The following is a 15597-nucleotide window of genomic DNA, read 5'->3' as shown; positions in this document are numbered from 1 at the left end:
GAGCTTATTTCGCAGGCAAAATATTAAAACTGAATAACTCTCATAAAGTATACTTTGGTTAAGGTGCGTTTTCGTTGTGGCGTTTGATTTTACTTTTTTTAATTAAAATGGAAAAGAAGTAACTGCGCTATTATTTCTTGGACATAACCCAATATAGCGTAAGATTAATTTTTATTTTATGACGTTTTTACCCTTCGTGTTATTCATTAAAATTTTCAAAATGAAAATATTTTATTATAGATAATTGTAAAATAATATCCATTTACCGATCGTATTAGTGAATAAATTGCCTTTCTTATATAATTATGTCGTAAATTTTCGTATTTAATAATTGAATAATACTGTGATGTATTCCAATGTGTAAAACTTTTAAAAGTACATTACGATTTTATCGTTAATATCAGTAGTCAGAAATTCGACGAGCGGAATACCAAAAATGTCGAAATAGCCAATATCTTAGTTATTTATAAATTTTACGGTAATCAGCCTTTTATCACCGCTAAAACGATGGAAGATAATTCCTTAATAATTCGCGATTTTTAATTATTTATGATCTATTAATTTGTGCGATAGTTTTAGCACTTAGTCTAACTTATTTACTAACTTAATCACCATGCAATTGACAGTGGCAGCAGGTGATAAGCTAAACAACACAGAAGATTTACAGGACAACCTTTAAAATTATTACAAACTGTATTTTTTGTATTTATTCTCTCCTTATCAACTCCTAAGTAGTATAATGTCACCTCGTATAAATTTCACTGATGATTTTTATCTAAATAGAAATATCAATATATAATTTTTCTGTCATCAATCTCAATCATTATTTTTTTTTATATCACTAGTTCGGCAAACAAGCGTACGGCTCACCTGATGGTAAGAGATTACCGTAGCTTATAGACGCCTGCATCACCAGAAGCATCGCAAGCGCGTTGTCGACCCTATACCCAATCCCTCCAGGAGCTTTGGTCACCTTACTCACCAACAGGAACACAATACTGCTTGAAAACAGTATTATTTAGCTGTGGTCTTCTGTAAGGTACTAGCGATATACTAACCCAGTCGGGCTGCTCCATATTTTGAGCAGGAAATTCCGGCTGTACCCTACCTCAGTTAAATCATTACTCCATATATTTATTTTCATGCGACTATGATAAAATAGAACCACACAAATGTCGCATTACAGGAACTTCTCCTTAAGCAATTTCAATTTCCCGGCGCACGACGGCCTCTTCGGATACATTAAGCACTTAACTATCACTGTCTGCTTACTCTTGGCCCGTTTTATAAAATAAAATCCGTCGAGATTTCTCTACATCTCCTGTATTTTTTTCGATCTGTTTAATCTGTCTGAGCACGTTATATAATACTATATTTCTTACGCATTTTTATTCGCTCATATTATTATTAATAATAAGTAATTCGAGTATTATTCGATATTTACGCTTCAGCCTGTAATATCCCACTACTGGGCATAGGCCTGTTTCCCCATGTAGGAGAAGGGTGAGAGCTTAATGCACCACGCTGCTCCACTGTGGATTGGCGGATATATTCCTTACTATGAGTAACGATCGCTATCAGGTGTACATGATAACAACCGGGACCGGCGGTTTAACGTGCTCTCCGAGGCACGGTGGACACAAGGACTGCACATTCGATATTGTGACGATCTAAAAGATTCCGTTTATTCCGTAATTTGGACAGACAGACAGTTTGATCAAAATCTGGAAAAAAAATGTGCTACTAGTCCCAACAAAAAAAAAATCATATTAAAAAACAATTACTTTAAAAATTGTTTCGTTCATATTTAATCTCGCTAATAGCGATAGTAAAAAATTATGATTCAATTATTCCTATTTTGAAATGTTATTTTAAGTGATTTATGATTTGTCAGTTTCGTTAACCTAGCAAGTAATCTTAATGATTTTTTTTTTTGTTTTTTATGAATATAGATAACAAGTCTGATAACGAACAGGCAGGTCACTTTATGTTAAGTGAGCACCTGAATCACAAATGCATCGCTGACTTAAAAAAAGAACTAAATGAAGTAAACTCAGAAAAAGGTAAAGGGACAAAAATGTGTCCATAGTAATGTCACTATAAATAACATCAAAAAAAAAACTTAGAAACTCGACAGAAAAAAAACTGTTAAACAACTTCGATTATCTGGCACTTTGTTAGGGATTACGTTTAAGCCTACACCTTTTTCCTAAATGTATTTAGTAAAAATGAGCCATAGAAACAAATGGCGGGCTCTTAAAGAAAATTGAGTGTTTCGTGAGAACGAAATAAAATTCAGATATAAATATAACAGCTTTTACGTTTTAAAATAAAAGACAGGGCGTCATTAAAATAAAACTGTCGTAAAACTCTCCGTCACCATTTAAACCGAAAGGCCCACAAGTATCATCATCCTAAAATCTTTACGCAGATGAACGATGTAATCATTTTTATACTTTATGAAAAATTAAAATTATTTGTTCGAATAGTTTAAACATGTATAAAATCCTCACGTGACCATGGCTGCTGTAAAGTATCACAAACGTCGGACATCTAAAAAACTTAATAAGCCGCGATAAAATCCGGTAAGTTATAAAAAGTTGTTTCATTCTAACATGTATAAAAATCTAATTTATTTTTATTTTTATTTTTATTTTATTTTCTTTATTTATTTATACATTTTGCACACTAATACATAATTGACAAAATAAAGAATTACAATTGTACATGTACATTGACAAAATAAAGAATTACAATTGTAGAATTACATACAAATTATGTGCGTAAATAATAATAAAAAGTTGATTCAAAAAACTTAGTCAAATTTTATTATTACGATTGAATAATTCTAAGCTTTTATTTATTTTTTTCTTTCCTAAGATACGAAAAAAATATAATAATTGTTTTCCTTATTTCACTATTTAATTATTAATTTAATTTTGTAATTTCAATTATTAAAGTATTACGAGTTTAATTATTAGTAATATTAAGATTGAAATATAATAGATTGATGGCAGATCTCAGTACAATAAACTAAATGCAGTGACAATTCTTTTTAAATTTATACAAAATATTTTCCATCGATACAACGAAGATACATTCGTATTTTTATTAGAATCTCTAAAACAAATCGTGTTTATTACCTGAATCTAAATTCATTATTCAGTCAAATTCGTTTTTATATTGCTGTTACATCTACAATTTATTAGCTTTAAAGTTTCATTTATAGTATAATAAAAAGGGGCGTAAACAGGAGTGAAACAAAATAATTATATTACAAGGTTTGTTTAATTAAAATTCAATAATACTTAGTTTACAAATAACAACCAGTAGAGAAATACAAAGAGTGAAAATACAAATTGTGATGTTATTGTTCTGGCACGAGCATTACAACACATACATATGTATATAATTAAAATCCATAGTAATAAAAATTTTAAATTAAAAAGTCGATATTTCATTTTTAGTCTTCGTTATTGTCAAGACATAGTTTGTGTAAAAAAAAAGTATAAGTTAAAAATATGGCAGTTTAAAGTTCACCACAGTGACACACACTATGATATTCTTTGGTAATAAAATGACAAAAAAAAATATGTTTTGACTTAGAAAAATCTAGAGTAAGAGAGTCCAAAAGCCGGTTGCCACGATTGTTTGGGGATGAATGGTGAAATAGACTTAGAGACACCAGCATTGAAGTCCAAAGAAGAAGTGGGGTTTCTGAATAAGTTGACGTTTCCCATCGCTGACAAGTCTGTACGCTTGAAGAGATCCGTATGTGCGGCACTCAAGGATGCGCCAAGCTTATTGCTGAAAACACAATCGTAAAATTAATTTTTATCATAACTTTGCTTAACTAAAATTTAAGCTAGCTATTTATAATAAATATTATTATTTTTTTACTGTTTGTCATTTTTTTTTTTAATATCTATTTATTGTTTTAATCCGCATAGACTGTGAATACAGTTGTTACCATTTATTCGTTTCAAGTATTTTATTGACGATACAAAACTTTCAAATGAAGATTCTGATATACCGAAAATCGAATGTATATATAATATGTGTATAGAGCTTACTTGAAGGAGTAGTCCAGGCCACCTCCATAAGTGTTGAAGTTGGGTATCACAGGGTTCTGGGGCATAGTCCTTGTAGCGAAGGCGTTAGCTGCCAAGTTGTGGTGGTCGTTGTGGAACAAGTTCAACTTTCCTGCTGCTGTTAGCTGGTTTCCCATGTCAGGGATATGGTTACCAGTTAGACTTAAGCCGTGGCCATTACTGAAAACAAAAACAATTCAAAATATGGGCTCGGATTAAAATTACAATATTAATAAAAATAAGGACTGTAGCCACAGAAAATGCATAATATACGAGTCGTTCTAACTTGCCTTTACATAAAGCTTGGAGAAATAACTATCTTAAAATATGTTACAAATACGAGTAAAAATAAGACTTACACATTATCAAGTGCTAGACCAGCTGACGCGCTACTAAAACCACCAGGCTTTGCACCAGATATACCACCAATTGCGCTCAGAGCATTGTTATTATTACCGGCAAGCGGTAATTTACCCATAATATTCATCGAGCCATCAGGATTACTGTTCAAAACCCCATGCGCCTGACGACGGACCCGTGGAGTCAGGTAAATCGGATGCACAGACTCAAATTCTTGTTCCGAATACAGGTCTTCTAAATCATCTTCTACCAAATTCGTGCTATCTTGCACATACGCATTTGGTCTATGTACAATTTGTATATGTCTACAGCTGACTCCGATAAGAAGCGCGGTTAGTAGAAAGATTTTCGCAAACATTTTGCTGTTACTACTAGTGCTACAGATACAATGTTCAACTAATGAATGATTACATCTGGAGCCAATACACGTTATATAGTTAAAACAATGCATTCAGAAAATCCCCGAGGAACGAAGAATGTTCAAAAACTAGATAAGCGTATGTGGTTATTAAGGTTAAATAACAACTTAAATATAAATAATTTTATATTTTAAAGTTGGTTTTATTTGTTATATTAAAATGTGGTTTTATTTAATGATATTGAACACTGAGAACAATAGATTTATCTTAGCTTTATTTTAGTTTATTGTTATTTTACATTTTTTTCGTTTGTAATTACACGAATATATGTCACTTTTATATTATAAATTACAATTTTTGCTTACTATACCATGAAAGTTTAATTTTTCATTTTGATTTTCTTTTTTTTTTAATGTTATATCTTGTAAATTATTCAACTAATTACAATTCTATTTAACTATTTATATTAAACTTTTTTTACATATTTTTTTCTAAATATACTTTCACTTTTTAATACTTAGAATCACCTAATCTCTTCTAGCGAGTGTAAGATCATCATTTCATCTCAAAACAAGACTTCCCCGTCTCACAGTGATATCATATTGACCCCACAGAGGTCGACGATAACTGAGTGAATCCCTACTATCAGGTTCAGTTTGTTTACATGCGGTCACGCATTATCAAAATTAACTCCGACCTATTAATAACTCTATATTATTGATGTTATTATTTTGTACTAAATACTGGCTAATGGTTACACCTGTCTATTTTTATTTATTGGTGTGGTATTAAGATTTTTTATATTATATTTTTATATAATATTGTGTTTATTTCAGTCGGTTAAGTGTAGATATTGCTACATTAGCGAAAGGTATATTTTTTTAAGATTTTTTGATTATACCAAAATTCCTGTTTGTTAATTTTTTTAAGGTACTAGCTGCCCGGACAGAGATCGTTCTGTCAAAAGTAAATAGTAAAAATTAAATAAAGCAATTTTTTAATTTATTTTTTTGTTTGAAAACCTTCCGTGGGCCTTAAGTAACATACAAAAAAAAAAATTTGCTGAATTGGTCGAGCCATTCTCGAGTTATGCGCTTACCAAAATTCATTTTTATTAAATAGATGAATCAAAACAATGTATTACATTCATTTTTTTCCTTATTTTTAATTAAATTTTTCATCATCGTATAGTTGTATACATACAATAAATACAGATTAACTGAGGTAGTAGTATTATTAAAAAAAAAAATTGTAAAAAGTAAATTAAAGTGACCAAAAAAAAACTTATACCTTACCTCAAGCTTTTAATCAAAATTGTTAAGTTTTATCAGGTTATTGCTCTCGGTTGCATTTGTATCCTTATCTAATGAAAATACTAAAGTAATTTTATTTTAACTTACAGCCTTAAATTGCCCTAGTACAATTTTTTCTAAGTTACTTAATATTGTAACGTGTACTATGATAAATAAATAAATAAATAAAAATTAAAATAAAAATAAAAATAAACAAACACATCTTCAATTTAATTGTTTTATTGCAAATTTACAGTACATATATTTTTACGTATCATCCTGTCGATAAGTAAGGTTATAGAAAGTAAATATTTTTAAAGTTGAGGTTAATACCCTAAATTAATAATAAATAGTAATTACACAATATTAAGGTAATATCCCTAAAATATAAATAATACTGTTAAGTTTGTTGCAGATAGCTCTTAGATGTAAAAATGTAGATCACATTCAAATCGGTTATATAGCTTACCTACCAATAAATTACATTTATTAATATGACAATTCGAAAGTGCTTTTTAACCATAGGTAGGTAAAAAAAATTTTTCGTCTTGATTTTTAATTTATTTTATTCACGTTATATATTTATTATTATTATTTATAATTTTTTTTGTACGCTTCCAAACCATTTGAACATTTAAAGTCTGTAACCTGACGGTTTCGGTTAATATTATAATTATAACACATGTCGGTTTCGGGTAATATTATAATTAAAACGTAATATAATTAATAACTCTTGATAGATAAACTAACTACCAATCTGCTGTATAGCAGCTGTCAGATTTTCCCATGCACAGAGAAGTTTTTTTTCCAGCAATAAGAAAGTTTAAAACAGTTGAGTCACTTCAGTAGAGTTCATATAGGTCTATGAATACATTTTTAATTTGTTAATCCTATAACCGACGATCTACGTAAGATTGCCGGTATAGGCTGGATGAGGATTGCGGAAAACTGGGATGTCTGGCGCGAACTTGGAGAAGCCTATGTCCAGCAGTGGACTACCCTAGGCTGAAGTGACGATAATTTAATATTAGTCTATTATAAGTTAAGGGTTACATATTATATAATCCCGAAATTCAAGTTCACTTATTTCAGTTGAATACACACTTGCACATACGCATATCGCTCATGAACACAGCTTTAATTAGTTAATATAACCATACAACCCTATTAGAAGTTATGAGTATAACTTCGATAAACAAATTAACATCAAAAACAAATATGCAATTTTGTCCAAAACGTTTTAAGCCGAAACAAAAGTCGTTACAGTTGTAATAAACGTTGAACTTCGCATCTCAAATAACTGTCGAAAAGTTAAAACAACGCACGTAACTTATATCTGAGTGTTTTTCCTTTATTTCATTACCCTGCAAATGTGAAACTCAATCATATAAATATAAATGAATCACCATTATATAACTTTTTGAATACAAAACGACTACATTCCAAAAAATATTAAAATGAATTTTATTGTTGTGTGGTCTTAAGCTATGATATTTTATAATGTGGCGAAGATACTCTTCATTTTAGCTTAAAATATAGCCAAAATACAAAACAAGCACTTTTGTATTTAAGCGTTTTTGCAGCTATCTTCCGTGCAAAACAGCCATTTTGTCAGTTGCGACCCAAGTCTAAATCAAATTTCAATGGAATAGGGCCACATTTCGAAATACTACCATTAACATTGTAAAAAAATTATAAAATAAGTAAAAAGCTTTTGTGTAAAAATGCCAGTCCATATGGTCATTTTGTATAAATGATAAGTTAAGTTGTATTATACGTTATTTTCTAACATTTACACGAATTTGACTCATTATAATGAAACAACTTTTTCGGGCATATGTTATTAATCAACAGGGACATGTGGCCGTAATACAAATATATGAAAATATCTGATAACATTTTGTTTGATTAGTTATTGTTTTAAAAATATATTTGTATTCAATAAATAACTCAGTACGATAGTATAACTTTTTTTGTACAAAATGGAAATATTTTATTTAACTTTTGTTTAACTATATTAGTTTATTATTTACAGAATGAGAAGAAAAATTAAAATCTTAAATTTTAGTTTTAACATATTTTAAAAATTTTAACAATAATTCGTTCAACGTTATTTATTATTGATTTTTTTCATCCTTAATATGTGCACACTTGTAACCGCTGTTACTGTATCGTGGCTTGTGCCCAAAGGTTATCAGAAAGAAATTGCTCTTTAGCGATAAGATCGCCTTTGTACATCTTGTATTGTATATTTCTTTATATGTGTCTGTATTTTGGTGTACATTAAGAATAAATAAATAAATAAGTTACACAAGAAAGTATTAAGGTTGTAAAATAATGAGACTATAATGACATTAAATAAATAAGTAAATAGTAAATTCTTGATGTTGACAATTAAAATTATTCTTGGCACCATTCCACGCGGCCATGATTTATACTGTAACTATCTGTAAATATTCAGTAAGTGGTGAGTTTCAAATATGTATAATATTATAAAACTTTGAAATAAATATTCTACAAAAAATTAAAGTACTAAAAATATTATATTGCAAAATGACGATTCAAAAAATGCTTTTTTTAGATAATTTACTCGAACAAAGAAATTTTGACTGAAATATAATTTTTTTAATGAAAATACTTCCAATTTTTTTCTAAATCTTATTGTGAAAGTTTTCTTTTCATACAGAACGTGCCCTGACAAAATGCGTCGTATAGAAAGCGAACGAAAACATAATATTGCTCTGTTTTTTTTTTTTCGTCAGGAACTCTTTGGAATAAAATCTATTTTGTTCTCATTATAATTTTTTTTTTTTTTTGATTATTCGAAAGTTTATTTGAAAAAAGCTTTTTCACTTAAATTTATTTTATTTTATATATCGTCGCTTGTATTACAATACCGTGAATATGCAAATTTAACTATATTTATGTTTTTTTATTTATCAATTAATTACAAATGGGTAAAATACAACAATACAGTACAACTAAGACCACAGAGGTTTATACTTCGTACAAGGGTATCAATATACAATTGCTGCCGACCAGCGCGCATAATCAATAACATCAATTTGCGGTTTATGTTTTTTTCACTAAGTCACTCCCCGAATTTAGGTTCTTTTTATTTGTATCGCAGGAGAACCCATTTACGGGCGATATCCAGGACGACCGGGTAGGCAGTCCAAGACCGTATGTCGGCCTCAGCACTTGGGGGTGCAATACCCCCTGCGGGTCCCTTTAGCCTCTTTAATTGGAGGGTCCCGGAACTGCAGGCTGAAATTAGGCCCCAGTTTATAAATTCTAAGTAATAGAAAATCAACATAGTTTTTTTTTTATATAGTTATAAATTCATTGTACAAATATTTCAATTTGTCTTCAGTTACGCTAGTCAAATTCAAGAAATTCCACCAATCATAGAAAAATTAGGCTTCAAAATTAGACTTTTACGTTTCGGCTGTAATATCTACTGCTGGGCCTCTTTCTCCATGCAGGAGAAGGATAAGTGCTCAATCCATCACGCTGTTCCAATGCAGGTTGGCGGATGGATCTATTTACACTGTACATTTCCGAAAGCTACAGAAGAAACACTTCATTTTGCTATGAAATATTTTTTAAGATTCGATCGACAGAAATAGTCTTATCACGTCTTTAAGATAATAAACCTTCTTGTATATTTCTAGACAGGCTGACAGAAGCCCGATAAATTACTTTCCAATATAACATCGACAACCCTTACTTCGGAAACTTCAAAAATATAATATTTATTTATTTATCACTTCATTGTACATTTGAAATTTAAATATGGAAAATATCAAAATTCTAACTTAAAGAAGTGCAACTCTTACAGACAACCTCTAATAATAGAGAAAATATTAATAAAATAAACAGTACACTATTACAAATTAATTATTTTAAAAAAAAATTATTATTATATACAGTACTCGTAAATAAGGTAAATTTAATAAAAATATATAAAGGAAACAGTTATAAATAATATTTTATAACTATTTACACAGTTATATTCATATTATATTTTGTGGCAAATTTTTATGTATGCGTATAAAATAACCATATGTGTGTGTAAACTAACTTACACACACTTTTATAATCTTGACCAAAGACAACGCATAAAATTATTTTGCTGAATGTGCTCCTACAAGCACTTTCTGCTCTCTTTTTACAAACCATGTATTGTAAAAGAAAACTTATATATTGAGATTCGTAGATGACGAACAATATACATAAGCGTCTAAACGTATGAATGAGCCTGCGCACTTTGTCTAATGTTGCGTATTCACGAAGAGGTAAAATAAGAAAAAATATACCAATAATTTCCAACAAGAAAATTAATTATTACATTCGAACAAAAAAAGGTGAAGACGATTTATCAACCAAATAATTATCAATAACACGTTACCATTTGATAAACAAAATATTTAATGCTTCCTATAGTATACAAAAAATAAGAGCTCCGATATAAATATAACTAACAAAAAACTTATGAAGAATCAAATCAATTCATTGCTATTATTAATTGACCTTTTAACACTCTAAAAATCATAGTTTATTATGTTTCATTGGTAACAAGTTTTGACAAAACCCTGTTTCTCCATATAGGACTTCTCCTATATGGAGAAACAGGGTTGAAGGATATCATGTTGCTCCACTGCGTGTTGATAGGTTATTACAATGCAACGAGTAATGATTGCTATTAATTGTCTATGATAACAAAACCAATAGCTCTACGATCTCTCCGAAAAACGTTTATTGAATGTCAAAGCCCAAAAAAATAATATCATAGATAAGAAAATAAGAATGTAAATTAATATTATAGAAACAAATAGTAAGGGCGCCTCCGAAGAAACAGTTTTTATATCAAGGCGACCCGGATTGAAAGAATTTAATCTGGAAATTGCTTGCTTAGCGATTTTCCATCGTTCGTAAAACAAAACTATATTACAACGTAGTGCGTTATTTGATAATTTTCGTTCAATTCTGCGATGGTTATTGGTGACTTTAAATTTTTATTCGCTATTACGAGATTGAGATCAATACTACGCGTTTGTGATTTTATTTTTATTGTGTTTGATTCTTTTTAATCCTTCTTTTAATTATTATCTGCTAGGAAGAATGAGAATTTTGCAGATTCAATTTTTACTCACCCAGATACATATATTTATTGGTATATCCTAATTAAGTACGCAAATTTTGATACATTCTTTGCTTAGGAGGTTATTGGATGGATTGTTTTTACTTTATTCTAAAAATTCTAGCACTTTTCTAGTTGATGAAAGTGTGTGCTCAACTGCTGTGTAAGTCTAATTAATAACATTCGAAATTTGATATCCTGTAACCTGATGAGAGAGCATCACATGCACAAGATACTATTTGTGTGCTACGGCAGTAAGAATATAACCATCCCCTCTCTTCCCGTGGGTGTCGTAAGAGGCGACTAAGGGATAACACAGTTCCACTACCATTTGGAACTTAAAAAGCCGACCGATGGCGGGATGGTTATCCAACTGCTGGCTTTGAAATAAACAGGCCGAAGACAGGCAGCAGCGTCTTCGGTGCGACAAAGCCAGCCCAGCGGTCACCAACCCGCTTGCCCAGCGTGATGACTATGGGCAAAACATATGAGCTCACGCCATTTTTTTGCGCGAACTCTTGGAGGCATATGTCCAGCAGTGGACTGTATTAGTCTGAAGTGATGATTATTTGTGTAATAAAATCTTAAATTATTAAAAGAAAAAAGGAGTACAAAGGAGTAGTAAAGTATATACAATAGAATAAATAAAACAATAAGCTTGAAAGTATATTACTTCTGTCGGAATAAGGAGATCTAAAACAGAATTCGATATACCAATGTCACTTGCAATTACTTCCAACCATATGAGTTAATATTATACATAAATATTTTGCTATCGAGTTTACGCTCCTTATTTTTATACTAAACTTAAATTTAAATAAAATAAAGTTTTCATTGCAGTCTGTATTCTTGATAATTATGTATAAATGAAAAAAAAAATGGCCTAACTGCGGTAATTTTATTGCTCTCCGTGACGTTTGCGCCACCCAGAGCCACCAAACCCGGCTATCGCTCCTACTTAAAAGGCGTTTTGCTATTAAGTTCTTATTTTATTTAAAATAAATTAGAGTAAAAAAAATGCCAAAAAATCATATAAAAAAGATAACAAAAATCATATAAAAAAACTGTCTTTGCTCGTTAACGAATTTATATAAATAAAATAATAAATATAATTAATGTAATATATATTTTTATATTTGTGAATAATTGCCCCAAGAGTTGCTCTAGGGGCAACTACCCTTTTTGCTACGGATACTTGCCCTTTCTATTTCCGAAATAAATAAAAACTATCAATAAAACGTTATTAACAATATCATTTAAATGACAATGCGTGCAAAGAAACACAAATTTAATTTAAATCGCAATCAGTAATAAAAATATTCAACATAAATTACTTACTAATATAATTTCAACGCCCGTCAAAGTTACCTTACAGAAGATTTTTGCTTACACGGACAAAACAGAAGCCTACTCCAATGGCTTATGTGACATCGAGGACTTGGGGGTTCTTCCATTACGATAAAACGCTAATACAATCAACAAGCCTAACGTAGTGCATTCGAAACTAAGACATAATTATATCCCATCCTGTTTTATCCCAAGTTCGACAAGCTTTCTGCTCCGCGAGTTACGGGTTCGAATCCCACCTGAGTCTGGGTGTAATATTTGTATTTACATATTTATATATACAATATTACTATGTATATTTGTCAAAAAAAAAGTATTTAGCTATATCTAGCGGATGTTGCCTATAACACAAGCATTAAGTTGCTTAGCATAGGAACAGAATGACCGTGTGTGTATGTAAAAAAAAATCGAGGCAACTATTCGGCTTTTAGCCCACATAACCACAAAAAACTTGAATTTCACTGTGATGGAGTAAAATACATCTATACAAATAAATAAAATTGAAGTGTCGGTTTATAATATTAAAATAACCGCTTTTTACAAAACGAATATGGATGTATGGATGTACACAGTACATATTCCAAAATAACATCTTTTACAATGTTTGCCTGTCTGTCTGTCTATCTGTTTGTCCCGACTAATCTCTGAAACGGCTGGACCAATTTTGACGGGACTTTCAATGGCAGAAAGCTGATGTAATAAGGAGCAAATTAGGCTCTAATTTTAGAAATTTATTTATTTTGTAACTCTGCGAACTGAACAATATTTTTACTATCACGTGGACGAAGTCGCCTGTTAGTATACAATATCTTTGAAATACTCAAAGAAATAATTGTTTCACAGTTTGACACAATTAATATTTTTTTCTTTCTCGTTAAATTTAAATGATATAAAATGTGTTACATTTATAATTTAAGTAAATGTCAGTAAATTATTACTGATTACATTTTATGGATATAATGATCTTATTTCACGGTAAGAACTTAAAACATTTTTACAGTAACTTTAAATCCGTTTGACTGCGAAAATTACGTTTAATGTACAAGCCGGCGAACAAGGTAGAAAATTAAATATATATAAATAATTTTGAAATAATTACGTTATTTCATTTTCATTCAAATTTCAGTCTGGTCGATGGTGTTTGAATTGTATTTTCCAAAAGCTAAACACAAAAAATGATACCTATTAACAATTTTTTGGTCCACTACGGTAGCAAATAAAGTTAAATAGCCTAGACGTCAGCAATTCAAGAGCATTGCACGCACATTTTCGGCTTTATCACCGACCCTTCCCAGGAACTATTAACCTTACTCAACAAAGCAACACAATACTACTAAAAACAAAATCATTAGCCTATCAGCTTCGATAAGGTTGACATACTTCTCCAACCAGGCTGTTCCGAGATTTCGGACAATATCAGCTGCACGCTACAAAAAAAAAAAACAAAATGAAGTGCTAAAATCAATAATCAATATAAAATAAAATAATAATTAAAAAAAAAACAATAACCCGCCTGCGTGAAGAACAACTAATAGAAAATCAACTGAAAAAGCTGGAACAAGATAAAAATTCAATATGCACACAAAGTCAGCGAAATAAATAGAAACAATATCAAACATTTTGTGTTGTGCATTTAAAATATAATTAATACGGTAGTCCTTCGAAACTTTATGCAACGTCGTACATAACATGCAGTCGGAGACATGCACAAAGAGAGAATGATTTGACTTATCCTTCAATTTCATGCCTCCGACTGCATATTATCTACGACGTTGCATAAAGTTTCGAAGGACTACCGTATTAATATATTTTAAATGTACAGCACAAAATGTTTGATATTGTTTCTATTTATTTCGCTGACTTTGTGTGCATATTGAATTTTTATCTTGTTCCAGCTTTTTCAGTTGATTTTCTATTAGTTGTTCTTCACGCAGGCGGGTTATTGTTTTTTTTTAAATTATTATTTTATTTATGTCTTTTTAGTCAGTCAAATTACGTAATCAGTTCAATTCATTAAAACAGTTTACATCATGTGGTTGATTAAGTAATTTTTTAGGGTCAAGAGAACTGATAGCAAGCCCGGAGAAAGATCTCACTCTGCTCAAAGCAACGTAAGCCTGACCTTTAGCAAATAGGTGACTGCTTAAGTTAACAACTATTAGTTTTAATATAATGAAATTATTATTAAAATTATTTGTTTGTATTTGGTATTATGTATTTGTTATTGATTTTATTAATGTAATTGTAAATTGGTGTGACATTTATTAATTTTCATTTGTAATTTTAATTGTATGTTTTTTTAACCATTGCATTTTATTAGAAAGGCTACAACCCCGAAGTTGATCGTCGCCTAGGAGGCGAGTTTGGCATGGCATAGGCGTGGGAAAGAGCAAAGTCCACATTTTTTAAACTTTAATATTGTATTTCTTTATTAGTATTACGGTAATAATAATCATGATATACCTTTTTAAAATCCTTCTATTGTGCCCTTCAATTTGTTACCCATATTGTAGTATTCGAGAAAAAAATTTTTTTTTCATTAACTACAATGGCTTCGCGCAACCGCCATGTTTGATTTTTTTTAATGTCACCTATCTAAGAACACTTGGGCAGCTAAGACGAACCTAACGATACCTCAATTATGTAAATCCGTTCAGTGGTTCTGGAAATATGAGGTAGTAAAGAATATTACATACAAATATACATACATACAAGATACGCGCGAAAAACATAACCCTTCCTTGGCAGTCGGGTAAAAAACAAATATCTTAGCAAAAACAAAATAAAAAAATTATAAAAAGGTAAACCACAGCAAATTCTCTCATCCTTAAACGTAATAACAAACTCGTTTGTAGCTCATTTCCGTCGCCGCGTAGTTATTTATCATCGGAAGGCTTTAGATATAGATTTAAAACAACTCAGCGTCCCTCGGGAACAGATATTGAATTACATCGCGAGCTCGTCGAGATGAAACGAAACGGAATGTTGACGCTAAAACGAGTATA

At 30.4% G+C, this 15597-nt stretch overlaps 1 protein-coding gene across 1 annotated transcript; it reads right to left on the bottom strand.

The window, feature by feature from the left end:
* Window positions 1–3269: 3269 nt before the first annotated feature.
* LOC123664675 (defense protein 3-like) lies at window positions 3270–4851 on the bottom strand. Its single transcript, XM_045599185.1, has 3 exons — window positions 4451–4851; window positions 4074–4271; window positions 3270–3807 (listed from the first exon to the last, which is right to left on the bottom strand). The coding sequence occupies exons 1-3, from the start codon at window positions 4807–4809 to the stop codon at window positions 3603–3605; spliced, it is 762 nt and encodes a 253-aa protein (XP_045455141.1). The 5' UTR covers window positions 4810–4851; the 3' UTR covers window positions 3270–3602.
* Between the last annotated feature and the right edge of the window lie 10746 nt (window positions 4852–15597).

Source organism: Melitaea cinxia, chromosome 22 (genome assembly GCF_905220565.1).
Source record: "Melitaea cinxia chromosome 22, ilMelCinx1.1, whole genome shotgun sequence".
In the NCBI taxonomy this organism is placed as follows: Eukaryota; Metazoa; Arthropoda; class Insecta; order Lepidoptera; family Nymphalidae; genus Melitaea; species Melitaea cinxia.
This window is presented reverse-complemented; position numbering and strand designations above follow the sequence as displayed.

Bases quoted from the DNA above. Each gene is read 5' to 3' on its own strand.
- LOC123664675 (XM_045599185.1), bottom strand. From the start codon at position 4,809: ATGTTTGCGAAAATCTTTCTACTAACCGCGCTTCTTATCGGAGTCAGC. The intron at 4,272-4,450 runs GTAAGTCTTATT...TTTTGTTTTCAG, and splicing joins GGTCTAGCACTTGATAATGT to TAATGGCCACGGCTTAAGTC. The intron at 3,808-4,073 runs GTAAGCTCTATA...TTGTGTTTTCAG, and splicing joins GGCCTGGACTACTCCTTCAA to CAATAAGCTTGGCGCATCCT.